Source organism: Neocloeon triangulifer, unplaced genomic scaffold, assembly GCF_031216515.1.
Source record: "Neocloeon triangulifer isolate White Clay Creek 2 clone unplaced genomic scaffold, ASM3121651v1 ptg000002l, whole genome shotgun sequence".
Taxonomy (NCBI): Eukaryota; Metazoa; Arthropoda; class Insecta; order Ephemeroptera; family Baetidae; genus Neocloeon; species Neocloeon triangulifer.
Genome location: NW_026775545.1, coordinates 6948298 through 6972643, shown reverse-complemented (window position 1 = coordinate 6972643; position 24346 = coordinate 6948298). Strand labels below are relative to the sequence as shown.

At 37.3% G+C, this 24346-nt stretch overlaps 1 protein-coding gene and 1 long non-coding RNA gene across 4 annotated transcripts in view; one reads left to right on the top strand and one right to left on the bottom strand.

Moving 5' to 3' along the window:
• Positions 1-520: 520 nt before the first annotated feature.
• LOC132205474 (uncharacterized) overlaps positions 521-24346 on the bottom strand; it is a 39819-nt gene continuing 15993 nt past the window's right edge. The window contains exons 2-16 of one of the 3 annotated variants that reach the window (XM_059634530.1): positions 23156-23486; positions 16493-16629; positions 13394-13558; positions 11584-11861; positions 10165-11064; positions 8697-9703; positions 8057-8165; positions 7555-7751; positions 7249-7426; positions 5703-6646; positions 5239-5513; positions 4377-4729; positions 2094-4257; positions 1007-1357; positions 521-749 (exon numbers count right to left, since the gene is read on the bottom strand). In XM_059634530.1, coding sequence (XP_059490513.1) covers positions 730-749; positions 1007-1357; positions 2094-4257; positions 4377-4729; positions 5239-5513; positions 5703-6646; positions 7249-7426; positions 7555-7751; positions 8057-8165; positions 8697-9703; positions 10165-11064; positions 11584-11861; positions 13394-13558; positions 16493-16629; positions 23156-23169 — 7092 coding nt within the window. In that variant the 5' untranslated portion in view covers positions 23170-23486 and the 3' untranslated portion in view covers positions 521-729. Of the gene's footprint in view, positions 750-1006; positions 1358-1805; positions 1879-2093; positions 4258-4376; positions 4730-5238; positions 5514-5702; positions 6647-7248; positions 7427-7554; positions 7752-8056; positions 8166-8696; positions 9704-10164; positions 11065-11583; positions 11862-13393; positions 13559-16492; positions 16630-23155; positions 23487-24346 lie in introns of those variants that run through there. The other 2 variants (XM_059634531.1, XM_059634532.1) reach the window with 2 other exon arrangements.
• Positions 17022-19738, top strand: LOC132205236 (uncharacterized). Its single transcript, XR_009442680.1, has 3 exons — positions 17022-17148; positions 18175-18340; positions 18475-19738. It is a non-coding gene; the product is annotated as an uncharacterized LOC132205236 (long non-coding RNA).

Sequence of the window (24346 nt, the reverse complement as noted above, 5' to 3'; positions counted from 1 at the left end):
CTTCTTTATTATTGCGGAGCGCGGAAACAATGAGGTAATTTCCACAGCCAGCAGAATCACATAATAATAAATTTGGGGAAAGCTCTCACGGCGCAACCCCCGAAGAATTGGACGGCGTCGGGAAAATGGCCCTTTTCGCCTTTAATACCGCAGCTCTAGAGGATTTAATGAAATTATAACGCTCGTCTTCCCTTCTCAAACTGCCCGAGGAAATGCTGCGATGGCTGAAATAATTTTTATTGCGTTCCTCACAATCAGCGAAAACTGATTGCATGTTGCAGAGTGGAGCATCAAAAGCACGCGCTCTCCATCACTAAGCACGCCTTCCCCAACATTAGAAATGTTGAAGAGGAGAAGAATATAGAAATTAAATTTGATACATACTGTGAAAATGTAAGTTTTGTGTGCAAGCAGATTTTTTAAATATACTTTTAATGTTCTTTTAAACTATAAACAACTCAAAATTTATCAATTTTTAATCTCCTTGTTTATTTGTTATTATTTTAATGGAAGTAGGAAAAATTTCTGAAGCGAAAAACTTTATTTTGGTATAATGTTACATATATTTTAATTGCAATAAATTATTTTACAGTCTAGACACGGTTATATTACACAGTTTTAAAAATATACAAATCCAAGCGTCTGTAGGTAGCACAGTTGGAAAATGGTTCACTGACTTCATTGAGCATTTAAGTCTGCTTAAGTTAATTTGGTTTCACCTCTCAAGCACTAGATGTACGAGATTCCCTCTGCAACAAAAATGAAACAAAGTTGAAATTAAAACACGGTTTTATACAAGTGGAGGATATTTAAATAATATATTTATTGCTCTCTAATTATTTAAATAAATAAAAAAATAATTCAAAATAAAGGTATGCAACTTGCTGTACTTCCATGGAAAGCATGTTGCATCCTTTACTTTTTAAGGCAATTTTGTTTTCAATGGTGATGTAACTTTAAAAAAAAGAGTTTGCATAGTAAATTCTTTCTGGAATATTTATTTTACCGTGTCGCGAGTAGTCCTCTTCGTCGCTGCTGCTGCCGAGAAGGCTGGCGGGCGGCGGCGGCAGGGCGGTGAACTCGTTGGAGCCCGGCAGATAGTGATCGACTAGTGAAATTCTCGGCATCGGGGGCGGTGGCGGCGCCCCGTGCCCAAACGTGGAAGTGGTTGCCGGCGGCCCCGTGTACATGTCGATGGGGTACAGGGCCTCCGAGGTGGGCAACTCAAGGGCTGGCGAGTGCGCTTCCAACTCCTCGTGGTCCGCCCGCAAGTTGGCCAGCTCGGGCTCGGTGCTGTCGTCCTGAATGGACGCTTCGCTGCCGAGAACGTGCTCCACTCCAACCATATCGTCCACATCTAAAAGGGGTTGGAAGAAATTTCTGGTTAGTTTGATAGGGTTGCTAGATTTTGATGATTTATTTTTGTATGAAATAAATCTATTAATTTTGCAGATTTAATCCAATTTATATTGTGAATTAATTATTTTTCAATTATGATTGTGCTTTTTAGTGTGAATCATGCAAACAAAAATATCTGGTGAGACTTTTTTTTAATGAGTGTGTTTTTTTCATGCAATTTTAAAATTCCAAGTAAAAATGAAAAGCCAAACATGCAAATTAAAAAAAATAGATATGTAATTATAGCCAATATGACCAATGCTAAAGCGTTGTTGATAAGTGATTAATTTTATGATTTTAAATTTTTTTAGTGTGTTTTGTTACTTGTTATTATTATCATTTATTTTGCTCCTTTAAGTTTAAATTTTTGAAAGAGATAGATCACAGAAGAATTTGGGACTGATTACCAACGTGCTGAGAGGGAATGGGCCTCTTTTTGTCAGTAGAGAGATGCAAGATTCCTGTGGTGTCTTTCCAAATCTGTTGCATATATCAGAAAGACACATTAGAGAAATATGACTGATTTACAACGTTTCAACTATGAATCTACAAAACAAAATTCTCCAAAATTGAAAATAAAACGCGCAGACATTTTAATCATTGGCAAATTAATAAAACAAATAAAACTTATTTACAGAACACACAAATTGTTAGTGAGATGAAAAATTGGATGATTTAAAAAATAAAAATCTTACCTGGGAAAGCTTTGATCACCACGGATCGCGACGAGCTGTTAGGTGACGGATTCGAGTATTGCGGCACACCATACATGACAGGCTGCATGTTTTTGTGAGCCCTCATGGTGGCGTGCTGGATTTGCTGGATCTTCTTGTCCTTGCTGAGGCGCGAGTGCTGCGCCAGTTTGGGGATGAAAATCGTGATGAGAACCAGGGTGGCCACCACCAGGCCGGCCACTACTCCGGCCATGCAGTCCTTATGTAAGGCGGCCAAAGTCACGCTGTTGGCGGCTGCGGTCCACATTCCCGCTCCGAAGGCGAGGAAAATGCAGCAGACCAAAATGTTGCGGGCCTCAGGGTGTCTTCTGGCTTTGAAGGAGACCATGATGGTGAGCAAAATCAGGGTGGCCACGTAACTAAGGGAGCTGAGAATTTCCTTGCTTGAGGCGGCCATGCACGTCCAAGAACCGCCAAAGGAAGTCGGAGGAGCCGCTCCGGCTGGTACCAGGAGGATCCACCCTCCGCTTAAAAAGGCCTGCACCATGATAAGGGAGAAGGAGCAGCACAGGAGGCCGCAGGGTCGGGACAAAGGATCAATCTCAAGATCGGCCTTGGGGTTGTCCTGGTAGCGCCAAATGGTGACCACCTTGATGAGCATCCCGGAGAGAATGATGGCGTACGAAAGGGACGGCACAAGTCGGCGGAGGAAGCAGCCGATTTCAGAGGGGGCGATCAGGAAAGTCAGGTTGGAGAGGTAAAGGATGAGGACTCCGAAGAGGATCTGGTAACCCAAGACGGAGGTGCCGACCGCCTTTTCGGTGGCGCTGGCGAAGTAGACGACGAACGCCACTGCAACCAAGGCGCCTAAAATGCTGATAGACGCCGTCACCAGACCCCACATTTCTCGGAGTTCTCCGATGATGGCAGGTGGGTTGGGCACCTCGTCAATGACAGAGGTCAATTTACCTGAGCGGCCGATCCTGAAAGACTCGCACTCGTTGGTCGCATTCACGGCTTTTTTCCACTTTCGGGCCGTCACGCTCAGACCACCCTTTCTCTTCCACCCTCCAACCTTTTCAAATAACCTGCTGCCGTTCATGCGCCAGACGGCCAGATTGGGAGCCGTGGAGGACAAATGGGCCGTCAGGGTGGCTTGCACTTCTTCTCTGAAACCCTTTGAATCTTGACCGCACAGAGGAAGGCCCTTGTCTTGGGTGCAGAGGCGCTGGACTTCAGTTGAAAGAAGTTCAACGATTTTTATGATTTCAGACACGCCATAAGCTTGTTTCCACTTGGCGCCGTTGGCTGCTGCTTCCACGTACTCGGCGGCCCAGCTGGCTGGAATGTAGCCTGGGCTGGAGGTGACCGCACTGGTCACAAATTCTCGGAATCCGGGAACATTTTCAGTCGACAGATCTCGGCCAATGGCGAAAATTTCAGCCGAGCCGTTGTAAGAAATGGAATCGTCCCATCCAGAGGCGATCAAAATTCGGTTTCGTTTCTTCGATTCAGAAAGGACGTTGAGCATTTTTTGAGTCTCTTCTGCATTTTCAAATAAGAGAATAAAAGGAGTGTTTAAGTCCAGCTGGAAATCACGTCTCAGATCCTTTTGGTCGACGTTCAAATCGAGATCTTCGCCAACACACATAGTTTTAATGGTGGGGAAAATTTCAGATATGAGCATTTCAGCGGCAGTTTTTCCCCACAGGGAGCCCTCTTTTCGGATGATCGTCATTCTAGACCAGCCAAGTTCTTGGCCGATGGAAACGGCGGCGTGTAGACGAGCTTTCATGATGGCTTGTGAATCTTCAGTCCGGGTGAGGGGAATTGATTGTGACCCCAACATTAATTCAAGTCCTTCGTTAGGTTTGTTGTCAGCTAAAAGGGCAACAGCGACGGTTTTGGGGCTTGACACGATAAGTTCGCTTTCGGCCGTTTTTTCGGCCAGGTAGCCATAGGTCTGATAAATGGCCCTTGAAGGGTTGCTGCAGTCGTCGAAGTGGAGGCCACTGATTCCAGTGAAATTGGGGTTTGAGTTGACTTTTTCAATGGCGAAGGCCAAGGCAGCTGCTCTCTGGAAAGAGTCCATGCTTTTCAAAGGGCCGCAATTTGAAGACTGGTCAGGGGAGGCTGAGTGAATTGAGCTGAAGCTCAGAATGGTTACTTTGTTTCCAGGGGAAACCTGTGAAATATTTTAAAAAATTATAAGAAAATAATGAAAAGCAAAAATATAAATAAAAATTAATTTTGAACAAAACAATTTTGACATGAAAATAAAATAATATTATTTAAAATTCTTACCTCCATATAATCAGCCTTTTGATCTTTGACTCCACAATCAGCGCACTTGGAGCTGATTTCTGTGTAAGGCACCTCGGTCAGATCTTTAGCATAAGCTTTCATGGTGTTGCGGTTCAGCTGCAGGTCGCCACTCCTGGTGGTTATTCCAACAGGCACCAACCCAAAAACGTTGGTTCCAATACGGCGCACGTTCAGCACGTGAAGCGAAGCTCCCAAATTATCGCCCGCCACAGTGGAAAACGCGACTCCGCTCATACCAGCACCAACAAAGGCCATGTGGGGCATGACCTCAAACAGGCGGCTTCGCACAAGTTTGGCGTCCTGAATTGCCAGACATCTTGGCCCAACTTCTTCTGAAAAATATTTTTGAAAATAAGTCAAAACATGTTTCTTACAATAATTTAATAGTTTTTACATAATTAAAAGAAAAAAAATTAACAATAAGTCGGAGAATGAAAAATAAAATCACATCTTTATTAATTGTTTTTATTTATCAGATATTTTATATTATTTTTTTTTACTGTTTGATTATTTATCATTTTTATTATTAATTCATATTTTTATTATTAATTCATATTTTAGTTCTGCAAATTGCAAAAAAAATCAGAATTTTGATTTTAAAGTACATAATCTTGCTCTTTTCATGTTACGAGTATAATTATCTTATGTCTGTCAAAAAACTTGCATATCTCAGTGAATTCCTTAATGTGGTATTTCACAAAGGTTTTGTGAATTAAAAATATTAACTTTAGGAATTAATCTGTACTTTCACTCTTATCAATAATATATACATTCTATCATAATACAAGTTGCTATAAAAAAATCTTGTTTTTGAAGTTTCAAATAATATTTTAAATCTCACCTGAGCAGAGGTCACGTTCTACAGTATCCAGGGCATGAGAAACCGCTGTGACTGAATTTAGAATGGCAATCACAGCAGGGTCTTGCTCCATTTTAAAAGTGGGCAGCTCCAAATTGCCGTTGCAGTTTTGGCCAGAGCAGGAGAACACAGACGACCAGAATTCGCGGAACCATGGGTTTCTATCATTGTTTTCTTTCAACGAGCGGAAGTACTGCTCGAATTCCTGCACCCATCCCACTTTCGGCTGCAATACTAATGAGCCCATAGTTTGGTCACTGCAAAAGAGAATAATTTTTTGTTAACTTTTAACAATAAACAATAATCTAATTTTTTTAAGAAAAAAAATTGTTGGAAAAAAAGCGCACCACCATTATTAAAAATTAGGCACTTTCAAAATTAGTGAAACAACCCGATTTGCAGTGAGCCTTGGTATTAGAGATTTTTTTAACTAAATAATTATTTACCTGTATTTTTGGAAAATTTCCTCGTGCTTAATTCCAAGGAAAACCAGTTCTCCAGGCACAACTTCTCCCTCCTGGTGCAGAGATCGGGAAGCCATGAAGAGTTGCTCAAGTTGGCTTGGTGGCAAAAGAACCAAAACGGCTCGCACGCCACTGTCCCTGGCTACGTCTCTCACTTCCATGATGGTGTTCTTGAAAACTTCCACCACCAAGTTGTCCCTGATGTCCGGCAGAGTGACCGTGTTCATGATGGTTACCGACTGTTTCTTGGCCTCAAATTGCGCCAACTTCAGCATGGCCTCACTTTCTGAAGCGTCTTCGGTGGTAACGACGGAAATCGAATCCCAGCCGAGTTTCCTGATGAGCCTCATTACAGTTTGTATTCTCATTTTGAGGCCTGCGTTCAGCTGAAGAGGGTAGGGCGAGTGTTGTTTGTGGAAGGGCGCTTCTGAGCCAATGACTGGGATGCTGAAGGGTGCGGCCAAATTTGCGGTGCTCTCCGCAACCTGGGCGCCGTCGTTGGTGATCATGGTCACGATTCTCTCGGCCTGGACTTCGTCCTTTTGTTCGAGAAGAAGGGCCACGTCCCTGGAGGTGCGCATTCTGCTGCCGCAACTGTCCATGACGACGGCTGACAGGTGGACAGAGTTGTTGGCGTTGAATCGGTCCAAGGCCCACAAAAGGGCCTCCATGTTCTGCACGCCGCGCCGACTGATTGCGCCGCCGCACTCGAGAGGATTTGAAGCACTCTGGGCGTGCATGCCGAGGTTGACGCCAACATAAAAGTGGGGTTTGTTCTCAGGGTTGGAAGGGTGGGTCAGGACAAAGCGGCTGCTCGGCTTGCGGCAACTGCTGCAGTCCGAGGCGCATCTTGACGGGGAACCGTAGTTTTGCGACAAAAGTTGAAGGTTTTTTGTGTCTGCAGTGGACTGACTGATGGAAGCAACCTGAAAAGCACAAGGTATTTATTCAGTAAGTTTGCATTAATGTTTAATAATAAATCAAAATTACTTGAATAATTTTACTATTATTTACAGAAAAAAATTAACTACCTCAAAATTTTGATTGAATATGTTTAAAAATTGTTACATTCACTTCTTTTAATATCACAAGTTTGGAAAAAAATTTAAGGAATATGCAATATTTTGCTGAAAATAATTTTTTGGACAAAAAAGGAGAAATAATGAATGTATTTAAGATTTAAGAAAGAAAATATGAGAAATATAAATGTTTTGGACTTTTCAAGTGCGGATACAAAAAAAATCAGTAAAAAATATAGGGCACTTTAAAAGATAATCATAATTAATTTTGTGTTTGTAGTGACATTATTTTTCTTACATTTATTCAATATGTACAGCTTTGATGGTTCAAATTATACAGAAATGGGCGTTATATAAAATAAAATTTCCTATTTTCATTATTAAAAAAAAGTCTCCATAGCTGAATTTAATCTTGAAAGGATTTAGGAATAATTTAAAACATCAATTTAATTCTGTTAATTTCCTTATGTTATCCAATGTAACATTATTTCTGTCTTTTTTTAATTTACCTTTTCAAGCACAGCAGATTTATTTGCCGCTCCACCCTGCCTTTTTCTCAGCTGATGAATCTCGACAGGCACATCTCCGGCTCCACGGGCTGTGAATCTGAATTCATCTCCAGCTCCACCCGCGCTCTCCGAAGGCGTTGTGTGCAGGTACGAATTAACAGTTTGCTTCATATCCGGCCTGTGTAATAAATAAAATTTTCTTTGGTGAAAAAGTTGGCAGGTCTTTGAAGAATTTAGACGGATCTTTCTTTTTTGTGGCGTAATTATTCATGCGTAATTAGAGATTAATCAAAGAGAGCGACCAACCTGTTTCCACCTGGCGGGCACAGACCCGGCAGCCCGGCGGGAAGGTCAGGGCACAGCTCTCGTCGCGCTCGAGCGATCGACGCTCCGACTGCATAAACTGCTTGGATGATTCTGGCGTTGTCGGCGCTGCCTTGCAGCTGCAGGGTCCGCTGCTGCTGGTCACAAGCGGTATCATTGTCAGCACAAGCCCTCAATGCCTGAGTGAAAAAGAGATTTTGTTGTTTTTTTTTTTGGTAGAAAGCAATCCATTAGCTGTTTATTGGCACAAATAAAAAGTTACTTTGGTATATATCTCTGGCATTTAGCGGTGCTTTCTATACAATCGCTTGTATAAAAGTGATGGTGTGTTTCCTTTTTTTTTTATTGCGGAATCAAACAAAGGGGGTAAAACAAATAAAGTTTTATGAGTACTGAAACTCACTAAAGTTTGACAAAAAATCGATTAGCTTGCACAATACTAATCTGGAAAAGTAAGTTTAAAATGGAAAGAGAAAAGAATTACCTTGCTATAGTAAACTTCAAGCCATGGATTGTCTGTGGTCTTGGCTACATCCTCATCTCTGAGCAGTCGAAGATGCTGCTCAAATTCCTTGGCTTCATTTTGCATTGGGCTGAAAAAAATATCAAATTTTTCGATATCAAAGCTGTTTATTTGACGGTTGTGAATGAATCAAAATTCATATTTCCTCGGGTTTTATTGAAAAAAAAAAATATTTGTATTTATTTATGTATGTATTAGACTTGTTATAAATATAAGTTACAAGCGCAAAAAAACTAGAAAAAATTAATATAATAAGTAGTTTTTAAAAAAAAATTATTTATCCATTTTAATGAATATTTTTAAACATTAAAAAAAAAAAACATTTTTACCAATATTTATTATTTATTTTTTATGAATTTTATTTATAATTATACATAATGTATGTGTCTGTTAAAAGTTTTTAATTAATTAATGTTAATTAAAATTTAAATTTACCATATTTGGGAAAGTAATTTAATTTCAAATCAACCTTTACTACATCACGGCGGGTTGGGAATGTAAAAGAAATAATTTATCTCATATGTTTGCAAATAATTTAGTCACAATTCATAAATAATTAAAAAATGTGATACTTCTTGAATATAAAGAATAAGGAGCTCACCTGAAAATAAATGCTGATCCAGAAGTTTCCAAGATCGTTTTCTGCAATTCAGGATTGCTGTGCTCGTCGACAACCATCCAGAAAAGCTCATTTTCTTTCTTAGTCTCGCCCGATTTGCCAACTTCCTTGATGATCTTCATCGCATCCTCAGGTTTCACCCACAAAATCACACCTTTGGCGCCGTTTCTTCTCATCAAAACAAGTTTAGCCACCGTCTCAATAAAGTTTGACTCGCTTGTTAAAATCTCCTCCGTAGCAATGCAGACGGACGCCTCTCTCAGAATTTTCACTGCAGCCTCCGCACCTTTGTTGTCAGCCGACCTGACCACACTGACGTAATCCCATTCCAGTTCCTTCAGAGTCTCCTTCAAGGCAGATCCATAAATTTCAGCTGAAGGACGAATTTGCATTTCAAATGCATCGTGTCCGCTTTTGAATGCATCGGTGGAAATTGAGGTGATGTTCATTGCCCTGAAAACGGACGACGCCAGATGAGCCTCATTTTCATGCAGGGCGTTTACAGCAGCTAGAATCGGTTCGGCTCCTTCGCCCAGCAGGGTGGCCGGAAGGGCGAGGGCGCGACCTGAGCTGTGGCAAGCGTCGAGCAAAACAGCCCCTAATTTGATATTGACAGGGCTCAGATATTTTTCATTGACGCGTTTCAGGGCCCAGGTGAAGGCCTCGACCTGACGCGCCGATTTGACCTCCAGGGCGCCACACTCGCCCAGCAAGGGTGCACCTGGAAAGGGTGCCTGGTGAACGGAAAAGATGCCGGCGATATAGACATGTTGGGGTGAGGAAATCGTGTGGTGTGCAGGGGGGCGATTTGAGGGGTTCAGGGATCGGGGGGCCGTTCTGTCGCGGGTTCGGGCCTCGCGAAGACGAAGGCACCGAGGGCATTGGGTTGGGTCGTCGGGCTCGGAGCAGAAGTCGACCCTGTTGAAGGCGCTTCTGTGGCCGCGATCAGGGTTTGGAGCTTCAGGGCCACCGAAAGTGTATTCAAACAACTGTAAACAATTATATTTTGATGTTATTATAATTATTATATTGATTCTATAATTGAAGTTATTTAAAAATATATACAAGGTATTATTATTTAGTAAGATTTGCCTCATAGCATAAATGTTTTTTTTTTCAATCAACAGTTAATTAATTTGGAGAACCACTTACAGTTCAAAGAATTAATTTACATTAGAATCATTTAGTGTAAGGGAAATTTATTAAATATATTTTTATTTATAAAAAATATTAAACTTTAAAAACACTACCATTATTCAAATTTAATTATGCAGCTTTTTTTAAGAATAATAATGATAAAAAAAACATTTTCAACGTAAATAACAAACGGTAATATTAGATAAATTAAAAAAGTAATATTATTAAACCTTATAAAATCAAAGTTTTTTAGGTAAACCAAAAATTAAAATTTTTATTTTGTTACCTTTTAATTTCATTTTTTTATACATACTTTTCGTAATTTCCGTGCATCTTTTCCTCTCTGGTACTTCATCAAAGTCAAACTAGAAGCTGACATCTCACTAGGGTCACCTAATCTGGTCTTCGGCAGCCCAACCATCCTTCCTTGGGGCACCGAATAGTCCACTTCAACCGCAGCCAGGTGTCTGGCGTTGAACTGCTGCCTGTCAATTGACCTCAACTCGGGACAAACGCCAGGCTCTTGGCACGTTTCAGTCCAGGCAGATTTCAGGGCGTGCGCCAAAGTGTAGACCACGTGCAAGGCGGCGGCGGAGTTTCTTCCTCGAAGGGCCGCTCCTAAAGAGTCAGGGGCGTCCAACTCGATGTCATCTCCGCAGATAGGAAGGCCTTCCACCTTCGGACCGGTCCATCCACTCAGTCTGCAGCCCCGTTTCTGCATTTCAAAGAGCTGGACAAAATTTTCGCTGCTGGCCGTCGCGTTTTGGATTTGGCTTGCCCAGAATTTCTCAAACCGGGGCATTGTTGGTGGCGCCAAAGTCAGCGAGTAGAACTTTTCGGAGGTCAGTCCTTTCGACACGTCCTGCTCTGCCAGCAAGTCGGAGAATAGCCACTGAAGGTGGGGACTTTCGAGGTGGCGAACGGCGTCCAGAAGGGGCATGAAGTGTGTCCTCCTCGCCATGACCAACACTCCTGTGACGTTGCTGCCGCGAGCCGTGGCAGAGGCGGCAGCCGCGGCCGCCTGGACCGTCATCAGGGCGGAGGCGGCCGAGCGATGATCCAAGTCGTTGAGGCGTTCGGCGGCCACGACGCAGAGGTCACTGTCGGCGGCCAGACGGACGGCCGAGCGATACATGCGGGTGCCATAGTCGTCATCGCCGAAGATGAATGCCACTTGACGCCACTGCAGCTCTACAGCCATGGATATGAGGGCCTGAAATTGAAATTAATTAAGATGATAACTATTTAAAATTACTGAAAATTCTATCAAAACAAAATTGCTTTTTTTCAAATAAAATAAAATGAAAAATTATTTATTGAAATTAATGAATGTTTTCTAATTGGAAACTATCTAACTCATGTAAAGTAATGAAGTAAAACGATTTTTGGGAGAGAAATTAATTAAACAACACAATACAATCGTAAACTACTAAGAGAAAATTTTTAGGAACTATTTTATAAACATTGTAACAATATTAATAAAATAGTTCCTAACGATTTTCTCTTTTTGAGATTTTCTTGAAAAGTTAATATATTTCGTAAAAAATAATCCTGTAATAGCTATTATCGAAGAGTAATAATTGCAAGTTAACAATAGAGATTGGATTTGATTGAAAAATGAATCCAGTATGTTTTTAAAGGTTATTGATGGCCACTTTACTTAAAAAAAAAAAATAGCAAAGTAAATAAAAATAATCTGAACTAGAAATGCGTGTTTGTAGAAAATTCTTACCTTGGCGCGATCCTCAGCGGCCACAAGGGTGTCGGGTTGCAACACCAGGGCGGGCACATTGTTGTCGGCGAGAACAGCCCTGATGTCGGGGTCTCTGGTCGCACCAGCGCCGTCGACGAGACCAACAAAGAGAGGCGCCGCTGACGTTTCATTGCCGAGCTGCGGTTCAACCAGCGAACGTGAGCAGAAAGCAGGGCCGTCACGCAGCACAGGGAGCAACTCGGACAACGCGTAAGGAAGTGAGGCCGAGTGTCCACAAGTGTCCCACACTTGGAAACCTGCAGGAAAAAATAATGCAATTTCATTTTTTTTTTTCATACTAATGCCATAATAAACAAAAAATGTTCTAATTTTTTAAGGTCGGCGATGTTCTGCCAGTTTTAAAGTTAAAATCTGCTTTTCCTATGAACAATCTTTTCAAATGATCTGCTCAGCAGATTTAAAAAATTAAGTTTTTGAGTCGTTTATGCGTGTCTCAGTTGCTCAAATGAATGTTGTCGTTTATTAAATTAAATATATGTATACATACAATTATTATATTATTTATTATAATTGTATTTTTTTAATAATTTAAAGTTTTAAACAACGTTTAACATTATAAAGTTATTTAAATATAAAATATTATTTTAGTTCAATTATTGGTATATAATATTTATATTATACATATAAAAAATGTTTAAGATATTTTTCTGTAATTTAGAAAATGTATATTTTTCATATGTGTGTAGGTTGTTTAACTAAAAATAGATCGCTTCTTATTCTTACAAAAAATATCAATCTTGCAGTTACAGCTTATAATTGCTATGTTTCTTTGATCAGTTTCATTATATAATTATAGCCAAATTATAATAAAAGACAAAATATGTATCAATGGTATAAAATAAATTTAAATTTTCCTCAACAAGCAAAACAACAAAACATAATAAATATTAAAATTTAATCTGTCTGCCATTTTATTATTTAATATGACAATTAAAAGATACCATGATATTTACAAATTACGGGATTTTTTTTATTGAACAATTTTTTTCAACTTTGCTTTGAGACGTTATGGTTGCTTTCTTGAGCAAAATGCAATGGAATCTTGGACGATTCATTCCCTCTGCCGACCACTTAGCCGGCGGGTATTCTTTGAAAAGGAAGTTATGTGGCTCACAAGATGAGCCACAAAGCGTCCAGCCTCTGTGGCCGGCTGTGGGATCGTCTCTTTTTCTCCTCGGCTACAAATGCAAGGCTGGGTGGGGAAGCGGCGCAGAGAGCACACACACTTCATTGACCGAGATAAAAGCGGCTCATCACATGTGAACCAGCACTTATGTAGGCTAAACTAAAGTCTATGCGAGAGCAGCGCCTGAATTGCCTCTCTGCCATATTTTCAGATGCAAATGCGATGCACAATTCAGATTCGCTTCCCACGCTTTGATATAGAGAAGCTCCGAAAAACAAATCGGCTCTTCTCTTTAAGCCGTACAATAGGCTATTAATAAAATTTAATGAAATCGTCATCAAAATTCAAAGTGAGACAAGAAGTTCATTTGAATGGTCTCGCCACGGGTGAGATAATTGAGGATAATTACTTGTTTTAATTTTTAATTGTGGCACTCCCACGAATACGACGGAGGAATACATATTTATATCTCACTCTATAGTTCTGTCCTTTCCGCGTGGTCTAGTGAAATGACCCGGTTCTCACGCACGGAAATGCACAAATGCGCGTAACTAAATCTCTGACGATTGAGCATGAAATTTAGCAATGTTTAATTGCTCATTGAATAAAAGTTTCCCCAACAAAGAGGAATTGAATTCTTACCCAACTTGACTCCCGGGATGAAACTCTGCTCTCCTTCCGTCTCCTCCGCGTGATTCATCACTTGGCCGGCCCATTTTAAGGCTTCAAGAAGCTCCACACCGTCCTGGCTCGGCGCACCGCACCCGAGGAGTCCAGTTCCTTGCGACCTGATTGGCAGTACGACACCTGAAACACGTGGATGCAAATGATATAGCGTGATAAAACTTAGAAAATAGCAAGCGACCGACTTTCGGACTGGATCTAAACGTTTTACGATCACTAATTTTATCGCTTGGTTAGTTAAATGATTGTATCTGTTTCAAGTGTAGGCTCGTGCATTGATTATAACTAAAAAAAAAAATTCGTTCAATTTCTGGGTCTAAAGTCACATCGGACTGGCAGGACTGATTATACTAGTAAGAATTGAAGGAGTTAGAAATTTAATATGATGCGCACTTGTGCAATCAAGCATGTTGACATCATAATATAATTAAATTGTTCAGAATATTAAGATACTTTGATTAGTATTGTTGTTTGTTTTTCCAAATTGTAACATATCACATTGTTTACTTTGAAAATTTATTTTAATTTTATGAAAATTACAATAATAAAACTATTTTACATAAAAATTTAATATCATTTTATTTTAATATAATATTAATAATTCTGAAACAATGTGATTTAAAATTTTTATTTATTTTATCAATTATTTTTAATTTCAATAATTTAATTAAACCAATGTTAAGAAAATTTTCTTTCATAAATAATTTGAAAAAAAAACTAATTTTTTTCAATATATAAACACCAATTCTTTCATGTAGGCCCTTGAACAATAAATTAATATTAACATATAATGGGTTCTTCGCATAGAAGTTTCTGCTTAGACTAAGTGAATTCATTATTTAATGTAAAATTAAATTATAAAATTATCTTTTTACAAAAAATCATTTAATTAATATCACTTTTGATTTTGAGGCGAGGTAGATGGAACACATCTTAAAAAATGCTTTTTAATGACGCCCGCAGCTTGTAATCCGAAACAGGAAGCAAGTTATCAAGCCTTACATCCATCGTAACTTCACCTCAACTTAAGTAGGTACAAATTCTCCGACCGACACACTTCTCGAGATCTGCTCATTTATATTTTTTATCCTATTTCTCCGTGTGCGTAACACCGCTTCTTACACGTAATGAGAATTTATATTATTTGTACCGGATGGAATAATTCCTACTTTTTGATCTAATGCGATGCGAATTGACCGCCTGATTGTGAGGTTCGAATCACGCATCCTCCCGATGTTCATTATTTACTCCACAAACCTGGAAAGAAATTACGCAACAAATCACACGGCGGCGCGTAACAGAAATAAACAGTTAAATAATAGACCGGAGGAAAGAAATAAAAACAAACCACGGGCATTGTTTCGCGTCTGACGAATCGTGAGTTTTTGTTGTTTCTGATCTTCCGCCGCCGCCGGACTGCTTGTTTGACAGAACCAGAGGTACACAACGGACAGAAATAATGGAATACAAAAAAGGCGTGTGTGCTGAAAAATGTGGAGCAGACTGGGTCTGAAGGCCAAAACATGAAGAAGTAAACGAACAACCTGTTACCCACCAGGTACTTGGAGTACAGAGAGTGTGCAATTTTTATTTTTCGCTTGATCAGCGACGGGAACGAGAAGGCGAGGATTTTTCAGCAATTTTTTACAATTCTGAAAGGTAGCCTTGATATTAAATCATGGACGGATGATTCAGTGAACAGACTAGTCAAGCAAAAACTTTTTTTAAATCTTACTGATTTCTGACTGAATGACGAAAAATAACAATTTTGCACATTTTTATCAAAAATTAAAATTATGCAGTAAAGAGTATGGATGATCAGATTAATAAGTGACTTTTAACAAGGTAGAAAATAAGCATTTTTGATTGATAATTCGTTACATAATTAATTTGAAAACAAAATAAATTTTGAGATGTCCTCAATTTTATTTTAATTATGTAGAATTTTGACACACAAAAATAATTTCTCCTTTTTTATTATTTTTTATCGAACAAAAGAGGATTGACAGGGATTTTGTTTGATCTAGAAAAAAAAGTTTGCTACAGACAAAAGATGTTTTTAAATTCACGGAAGGAGAGTTTTGATGATGAATCTGGCCAAAATTAAATTCAAACCAATTCTCAGAAAGCATGAAGTCATTCAATGATTTTGCCAAGAGGAAAAATCGTGTCTACTAATAATTTTCCTCTTTTGATAGTTGGCAAAGCGTTTTTGTTAATTTAATGCATGAACCGTTCGTTATGCGCTTGTAATGGCCGTGGTCGCGTTGGAGTGCACAATTATACATCAACAGTCAAGACTTGTCCGGCGAAGACGAGCACGTGCTTTTAAATGAAATGATCAAGCCATTCAGTCACGGAGACACACAAGAGAGCTGCGTAACTGTTCTCTAGAAACGACACGGGGATGCGCTCATTGTGTCAGTAGTTACGCCAGCAATATGCGGGCAATGTGCTCTGGCACTTGCAAAGCTCACTTTTTCCATTGCAACATCATTTGGCCGAATAATAAATGTACAATCAATATTTGAAACAATTTATTTATTTATTTATTTATTATTATTTTTGAATGAAATGATTATCAACATGCATGAATCTCAAATTAAAATAATTATTTTATAGTATTTAGCGATTTAACTAATTAAAGGCATTCACATCTTCATTCTTGAAATTGTGACTTACATTTTGGAAGTTTTCATGATTTTAATAATAATAATAATAATAGTAATACAATTACAATTAAAAATAACTAAAATCTCTCGAATACAAAGTCATTGCTAAATAGGCATTGCCTTAAAGTTACATGATAGAAAATCTAATATAATATTAATTTAAATATTTTTTGTTTGCATAGCATAAAAATATGGTTATTTAAAAGATAAAATCTGTCAAAATTTTAAAATATTAGATAAAAATATGAATTCTTAAAAAAATATGTGTATGAAAATAAAATTTGATATTATAATTTTTATTACAATAAATTGTAAACTAGATTTTAATTTTGTTTTAATATTATTACAAAAAAGCATCAATGTAAAAATTTAAATTAAAACTCACCAATAAAGGCATCCGCATCTGGGTTCACGGTAATTTTTCTGCTTTCAGCCGCGCATTCTTCAGGCTGCAGTGCTCGGACGGCAGTGATCGCCAGAAGCAAAATTCCAGCCGTCCAAATTTTCAGTCTTTCGTGTCGTCTGAAACATTCGAGATGAGAATGATGTCATTATTTTCGACGCTAATTAACTTCCTAGAAAAGAAAGTCTATAAATTAGTCCTGACTTAGCCTTGACTCGTTCGTCGCGCGGTTGGCTCATTTTGATTTTCACCGCGTGATAACAGAGACGGAACAAAACGTGAACAATAAAAAAAGAAAAGAAAAACGAAATCTTTCCCACATGCTACGTTGGGTGAGTGAGTGACAGTGGTTTTGATTTTATCCGGACATCTCGGCGAGATCTCGGACTGATAAAAATAAATAAATAAATTGAATGGCGCATGAAAATCCCCGAGCATTGTTCTTTCTTTATTTCTTTCACCGTCAGCGATCGATGATTAAGCAGCTCAGTCAGTCATGTTGATTCATCTAATTAGTAGTCAAAGCAAATAATAAGACAAAAATGCACCGGGGCGCTCGACTTTCTACTGTTTGTGTGCTGCAACACTAAATGAATTGCTTGGACGATAATCATATCTCACGAGACCAGAATGGAGAAGTGAGTATTGCACTCCGCATTGTTTAGTTTCGGAACGACCGACTTTAAGGGTATCGTAAAACTGTAACGCAATGTTTCTTTATTGTACATTTCTAGGTAGTTAGATAAACAGTCTAGTTTGGTAACGCTTAATAAATTAAATTTGTTAAATGCCTGCAGTTAGAAAATATGGAATTTTGTTAAAAATATTTTTAAATGCCGGACAGTGATTTTATGAATGTCACAAATGACGAAAAGAATAATTATTAATTACATAATTTATACAAAATCAGACTACAAGGATTCACACAAAAAAAGATGTTTATCTCTTAAAATTAGCCAAGAATTTTTTTATTTGTGCTTCTTGATTGTTGGAATTAAATATATATTGTAATTAAAAATAGGAAAAAAAGTTAAGGATTAGAAACATAATTTATGGACTATGAAACTGTATAATGTTTTATGTTGTAACCGAATTTTTGAAAATGTGTTTTAATTATTATATTTTATTTATTACTATTCTTGTTCTTTATTTGCACTAATTGTTTAGAAAATGTATTTTAAGAAAACCAACAGTTGAAGGGAACAATAGAATTATTTGTTAAAACCGGTTAAAACCATCATTAGCAATAATTTAGCATCATGCAAGATAATTATAATATTGATAGAATATTTTTATTTCTTTTTGTATCTTCTTTTGTATCAATTCATAATTCATTACAGGTATGTTTATAGAGTTTAAAATTTAAAATAAAAACCGTTCCGTTAAAAAGTTTATTTTACTTTAATAGCGTTTTTATAATGATTTTCTTTGTTTTGTGTTGTTATGGCAATTGAAGTAAATTAATCAATTGTAAAACTTTCCACTGCTTTTACTCTTGATTGAGCTACTTGAGCTAATTTGAGGTGCAAGAAGACACAACGCACAATTAGCTTTTAATGATCACCACGCTGTGAAACACAAATTTGTTTAATTAAAGTTCTCATTCCTTGACTTTTTTGTGAGCGAGAGTGAGATGAACAAAATTAACTTGCTGCTACTTTCAGAACAAGTGCTCATTCAGCAGACACAATGGGTCCTGTCGCGCAGATATTTTTTACACCAAAAAGGAGCGGTGCAACAATGGTGCCTAGTGCATCTGTGGGAAAGAATCTTCTCTTTTTTCGTCTCGCTCGTTCTCCCCAAAAAGAGCAGCGCTTTCTTTCATCAGAGGTAATGGTCGTTAAACGCGCGATTGCAACTTTGCGATGCAAATGAACTAGGAAGCATTCAAGCTGCTCAAGCGCTGGCGTAATTTAATAAAAAAAAGTGCCCGACAGAGTGATTTATCGAGCGTTTTGTTCCAGCCAACCGAGCCTCCTACACCTTTCGCGAAAATAGCAAGAAAAAAATCGGGCTTGGAGAGTTTGTTCAGCAAAGGTGAGGAGAGAGCATTGAATCGCGCCGGGTCTTCTTTCCTGGCCACCCACGACATCACTGAAAGCTTTTTCGAGTGAATGAAAAAATATCACACAACAGGAGGAACTGAAGACCTACAGTTTCCGGATCCTTTTCATTCCATTCTGATTCAGTGATTTTATAAAAAAAAAAATCAATATTAGCACCAGATGGCCTAAGGTGGCAAATTTTTTTTGTAAAAATTCAATGATTTACTCATTCGATTTGCTCATTCAAATCTTTTGCATAATTTACACAATTTTGATTGATTTCGCCTGTCTAAAAAATAATTGGAACGTTTATAGGAACAATTTTAAAATTGTTTTTGGTTGAAAAATATTTTTAAGTATTAAATCAACTTGACTCTTTGGTTGTGGTAAAAAAGAAAATTAACAGCTTTCTCAGTTCCCACAATATGTACGCTGAAAATAATTCAGGATTAAAAAACGCAACTCTCTCTGCAGCAGCTCGAATTGCAAGACGTCGTGAATGTGCACGAGGAAAATCCTGAACCAACATTTACATTTTGAATAAACACACGCCTCTCAATAGCTCACCGCTCGCTGGAAGAGAAATTAAATGCGCGGCAGGAGTTATTAAACAAGCAAACAAGACCCACAACCGCGCGACGGCCGTTTTGTTAAATCAAACAGAAAATTCCAACTCTTTTATTTATTTTCCCTGAACGCGGCGATTTTCGAGTCAGTTTGGTAATTGGGGCGAATTTCTCCGTTCCTATACATGGAACGGCTTTGACTCACTTATATTGCGAAGAAATTATAAATTTGAAATTTTGATTGGGACGACCCGCACGCCGATTTTGCGGTTCTAAAGTGGAAGAGCGTGAGCACCAGACTGTGAAAACTTTCTTTCGTCCGCTTCTATTCTCCTGCCTGCGGCGCCTTTTACTTATTTTCAGCTTTACAAGGACCTAAGTTTGATTCACAGGATGAATGAGAAAGACGCTTCTAGATGAAGTAGAGACGTTCCCAGCATCCATTATAATAAGTTGTTCATCGTTTTCCTCATCTTGCAATTAAATGATTTAACTGGGAATGCATGCCGAAAATTCATGATTTGTAAAAAAGCAATTCTTTATTAAGTCAAAAAATTGATAATTTCTGTTTTGTTGACACGCATTGGAGAACATAAGTTCCTCTAGGAAATCTTTTACTAAATATGCAACGTCTTCTATCGGAAAAGATAAAATATTATTACGCTAAAAAATTATCTTAATGACAATGCGTAATAAAAATTTATTGTTTTCATGGCTAGAGACGAGTCACGAGTTAAAATTTTATTCCAACAAAAAATAGTGGATAAAAAAATATGATACCTCTTGACAATTCTTGAAGAAAAAATAAATTTCGTAATTATTTTATTTATTTTTAATTTTAATTTATTTATTTTAATTTGATATCGTAATGAAAATTCCTTTTAAATGTATTGAATTGTTCTAAACAAACTTTTTAATTTATCCATGTCCTATTTTACTATATCTCTCTACCCATATTCCTATCTCCTCAATCAATCGGCGTGTCGAATGAAAATGCATTATTATTTCGCATTAATAGACGCGCGAATGGATTCATCTTTGTGCGAGTAACGGGACCGGTGCTCGTCGCCGCGCGCCGAGAGGAAGCAGAAAAAATGAGTAGAACTCTCTTCGACCCGCTTTGCACCTTCTTCTTATACAACCTACCTTATTACTACACACATCCGATTTGGGGTCACTAAGCCACTTGCGTGCTTATTAAATGAGTTAGTTTCCTCTCCCACCGGCCTCCCATTCAGCTGCTCAGCCGCCGCGGAGAGAATTAATACTGAGGTGTATAAGTTTTGGGTATGTGAGATAATGCTGAGAAACGCTTTGCGTCACAACACGGGTGATAGAAAAGGGTAAGAAAGCGGCGCGAGAACGGATACATCATTTAATAAAGGTTCCTTTTTGCACCTTTTGATGCAATTGTTATCTTAAACTTGACGAGATTGTAATTTTAATTAAACCATGACTATGTTGTGTTGAAATTTAAAGATAAGACTAGTAAATTGCAGGCTCTTATTCCAATAATTTAATTCGTTATTTCATTAAATGATACATACGCAGTGCGTTACTATAAATTAATCACGATATTGGAAGTATCTGACAAAAAGTACTTGTAAGTTAATCAATCTTAAAATCACGTGCAATGGCAGAGGTGAGATCAAAATATTTATATAAATGAAAACCTTTTTGTTAGTATTTATCAGTAAATATTATTCTGCTTATACCCATCATTTAAATTTAAATTTAATTATTGAGTGTAAAAAATGTAATTGCTATAATAAATTATTTAAAATAAAAAATAAAATATCAAAATGCTGAATTTTTCAATTAAAAGTGATTATAAATATTGTGTAGCAAATAAAATTTATTTATTGTAAAATTGTTTCTCATAAATATTTAATCATAGTTTTATTTGCAAATCTCAAATTTCATCATCACGATTATGCAGAATTTTATGTATTTATTTTGAAGCTGGCAAAACTTAATTGTATGTAAATTTTTTCGCAGTCCCGACTTTTCAATGCTAATTCCCCATGCAAATGAAGCAGAACCGAATCCATGCAAAGGCACCTACATCTTTCTCCCACGCATCCGCATCCAGCAAAAAAGTAATGCTAATTGAAAAACACGGCTTTGTGCATGTGTATACGCAAGTAAGAGAATTATACCCTTTCAAAGAACACTATATAGCGTTTGTGCCACTTTCTTTCTCGCTCGCGAGCGAGAGAAGGTGCGCGCAGTAAAAGGTGAGAGAATTGGCGATGCGCGCGTTGGTGTCACTCAATCCGCGTTGCATGACTCACATCGGCAGATTTGGTTTCACCCACCGGGAGTACAGTATGTGTGCAAGCCACATTAAACTTGATTTCATTCTATCCGTGACATATTTCTTATAAATTGTAATCTTGCAAAACGCCTCCAAAGTAACTGCACATTTAGAAAATTATTATAATTGAAAATAATATGTACTCTGATTCAGAAAAATTTATTATTACTGTTGTTTATTTTTCCACATTGTTACAGTAAATTGTTTACATTCAACTCAATTCAACTGTTGAAAGAAAACGATTTACTAAAAAAAGGAAAAATGGACAAGACGGCACCACCACTATCAAGAATTTTGCTAAAGTTTCCAAGATCAAGAAGACCCCATTCGCCGCAGTGAGCTTTGGCTACCATTTTTTCCCTCGCAATTATTGATTAACAAATTAAAATTAATATATGGAATATATTCAATGCTTTAAAATATATTTACATTCATTAAGGTGCGTACGTATGTAAAAAAATTATGCTTGATTTTCGTAATCTATTTTGCATCGGTTAATTAATCTGAACATTAATAAATCCACTAGATCCATATTAAAATTCTGAATCTCGTAAACACAAAAATGGTAAATACATTTTTGCATTGATAACTGAACGTTAATTTCATCTTTTAAATTTAATATTAATATGAGCGAATTTACAAGAGAAATAAACTTAATGCAACATTAATCATTCTTCTTTGAATTAATATTGTTCACCCTCTTTTGTGTCAACAATCTATGATTTTGAAATATTATTATTTTCATTTATCACTTACAAACCAAGTATATAAACCAAGGCCGATGTACACCTGCCGTAAGGCGCAGTCATGACTCGCGCGCAGTCTGGCCTTTTAGAAATTTCAATGCGCCAGGTGACTTTATTACAGACCATTCCCCTATAGATATGTCTCTCTGCTTTTTTTTATGAAACTCTTGTGTTTGAAAGTGCAGTCGGCTGAGAAGTGAAATGAAATACTGCAGGAATAAAAATAAGACCGACCGTCAAAGTGACGTAAATTGATTCACTTCTCGACGTTTGAATGCCTTTTTGTTTGATTTTTACGCCTCTGAATGTATTATCCAGGGCTATCCCTTAGAATTTTAATAGCAGCCCGCAGGATTGTAAATGCCAGCCGCTGCTTGGCTTCAACATGTATGTAATAAGAAATGGTCGTTGAAATTAATCCAATAAATTTAAATTAAATTGAAATTTACAATCAGACTCAATAGAAAATCCTTCAGAATTAATAGAAATTTAAAAAAAGGGTGGAAATTTATTTTGTCTTCTTATTTTTAGCAAAGACCAAAAGATCCTTTTTCAATAGTCCTGTATAATTTAAAATTTACTGTCGGATCCAATTTATGAAGAAAATATTGATCATTTTGTCACAATGTAAATTAGGAATTCAAAATTGCATTGCATGGATAAAATCATTCAAAAACTAAAAGTAGCAAATAAGTAAAATGCATAACTGTGACAGTTATAATTAATCACTTCGTCAGAGGGGGTCATTGTGATATCAGAAGTATTAGCAAAATCTTTGCAGTAGTAGTGCCTTTTTGCCAAATATGGAATTTAAAATTTCCCACACGAAATCGATATTTTCTTTCAATTAAAAAATATGTATAACAATTTGGAAAAAATAAACCACAGTAACAAAAATAAAAACTCAAAGAACACGTTTTCATTCAGCCGGTAATATGATATTTTTTTGTTAAAATAAAAGTGGTACTCACATTAAATTCACCATTGTGACGTTAATTGGAAAATGCCAATTCAGCTGATGGTTAATCCATAACTCATGAGGTCCACAAGAAGCGCTTCGATCGAATCGTGAGTCACTTGCGTCTGTAAGCAAGGAACACACAGCTGCCGGCAAGTCTTTTTATATGTCAGGTGTGTTGGAAAGCGGCGGGCAGACAGGTCGGTGCTTTCCTCTCTTTCTCCAACAGCGGGCGATAGTCGACTGAGCGCCAGAGCAGGGTCGGCCCTGAGAGTTATCGCTGGAGAACGAGGCAGCGCCGTCTGCGGGAATCACCGCGTCTCTCTCCGCGTCACAGCTGAGACCTATTATGCACAGATACATTGGAGAGAGATGCAATGCATTCGGTCGTACTGCTCGCGTATGACCTCACGCGGTTGGCGGCTTGTGAAACAGATTGCAAGGCGCGGAATTTACCGGCAGCAGGATGTGATTTTCGTTTGCGTTCAAATTTTTTTTTCCACTTTTTTTGTCACAGACTTGAACTTTTGGGTCACCTATTTACTATTTAATGCATTCATTATTTCATTCAAATCGTAATGTTAGCCAGGAAATTAATTATAAATGGAAATGTCGTGTGATTTGATATAGTGCAACCCTTAGAAATTAGTTCGAATAGAAAGACTACATACATCAATATAATTTATATGAGCTTATTTTGTTATTTTTCAAATAATACTATGTATATGCTAAGCAAAATAAATCGATTTTATTATTTCATTAAAAACAATAAAAAAAATTTACGATAAAAATAAAAAAGTTATTAAACGCATAGTTAAAAATATACTAAACAAATTTTTTAATTAACAAGTTTTAAAATTAAAATGTTCCAATTAAAAATCTTGTATCGAAACAGTACACATTTATACGGACTAGAATGATATTTTTTCAAATCCACATCAGTTAAAAACCATCATTGATATGATTGATATTGATGCAAAATATATTATAAAAATTTACTTAAGCACTTTACTCAGGGAAATGGTATTTTATTTTTAGATTAATTTCAAATGGTTTCAAATCAAATAAGGCCAATGTATGTATTTATCACCAAGCATTCACTGCACAAAAATGTAATCTTCGAATTGAATATTACAGAATAAATGGATTTACTTATTGATCACAAAAGAGAGCATTATTATTTTTTTTTAAGTGCAGAATTTTA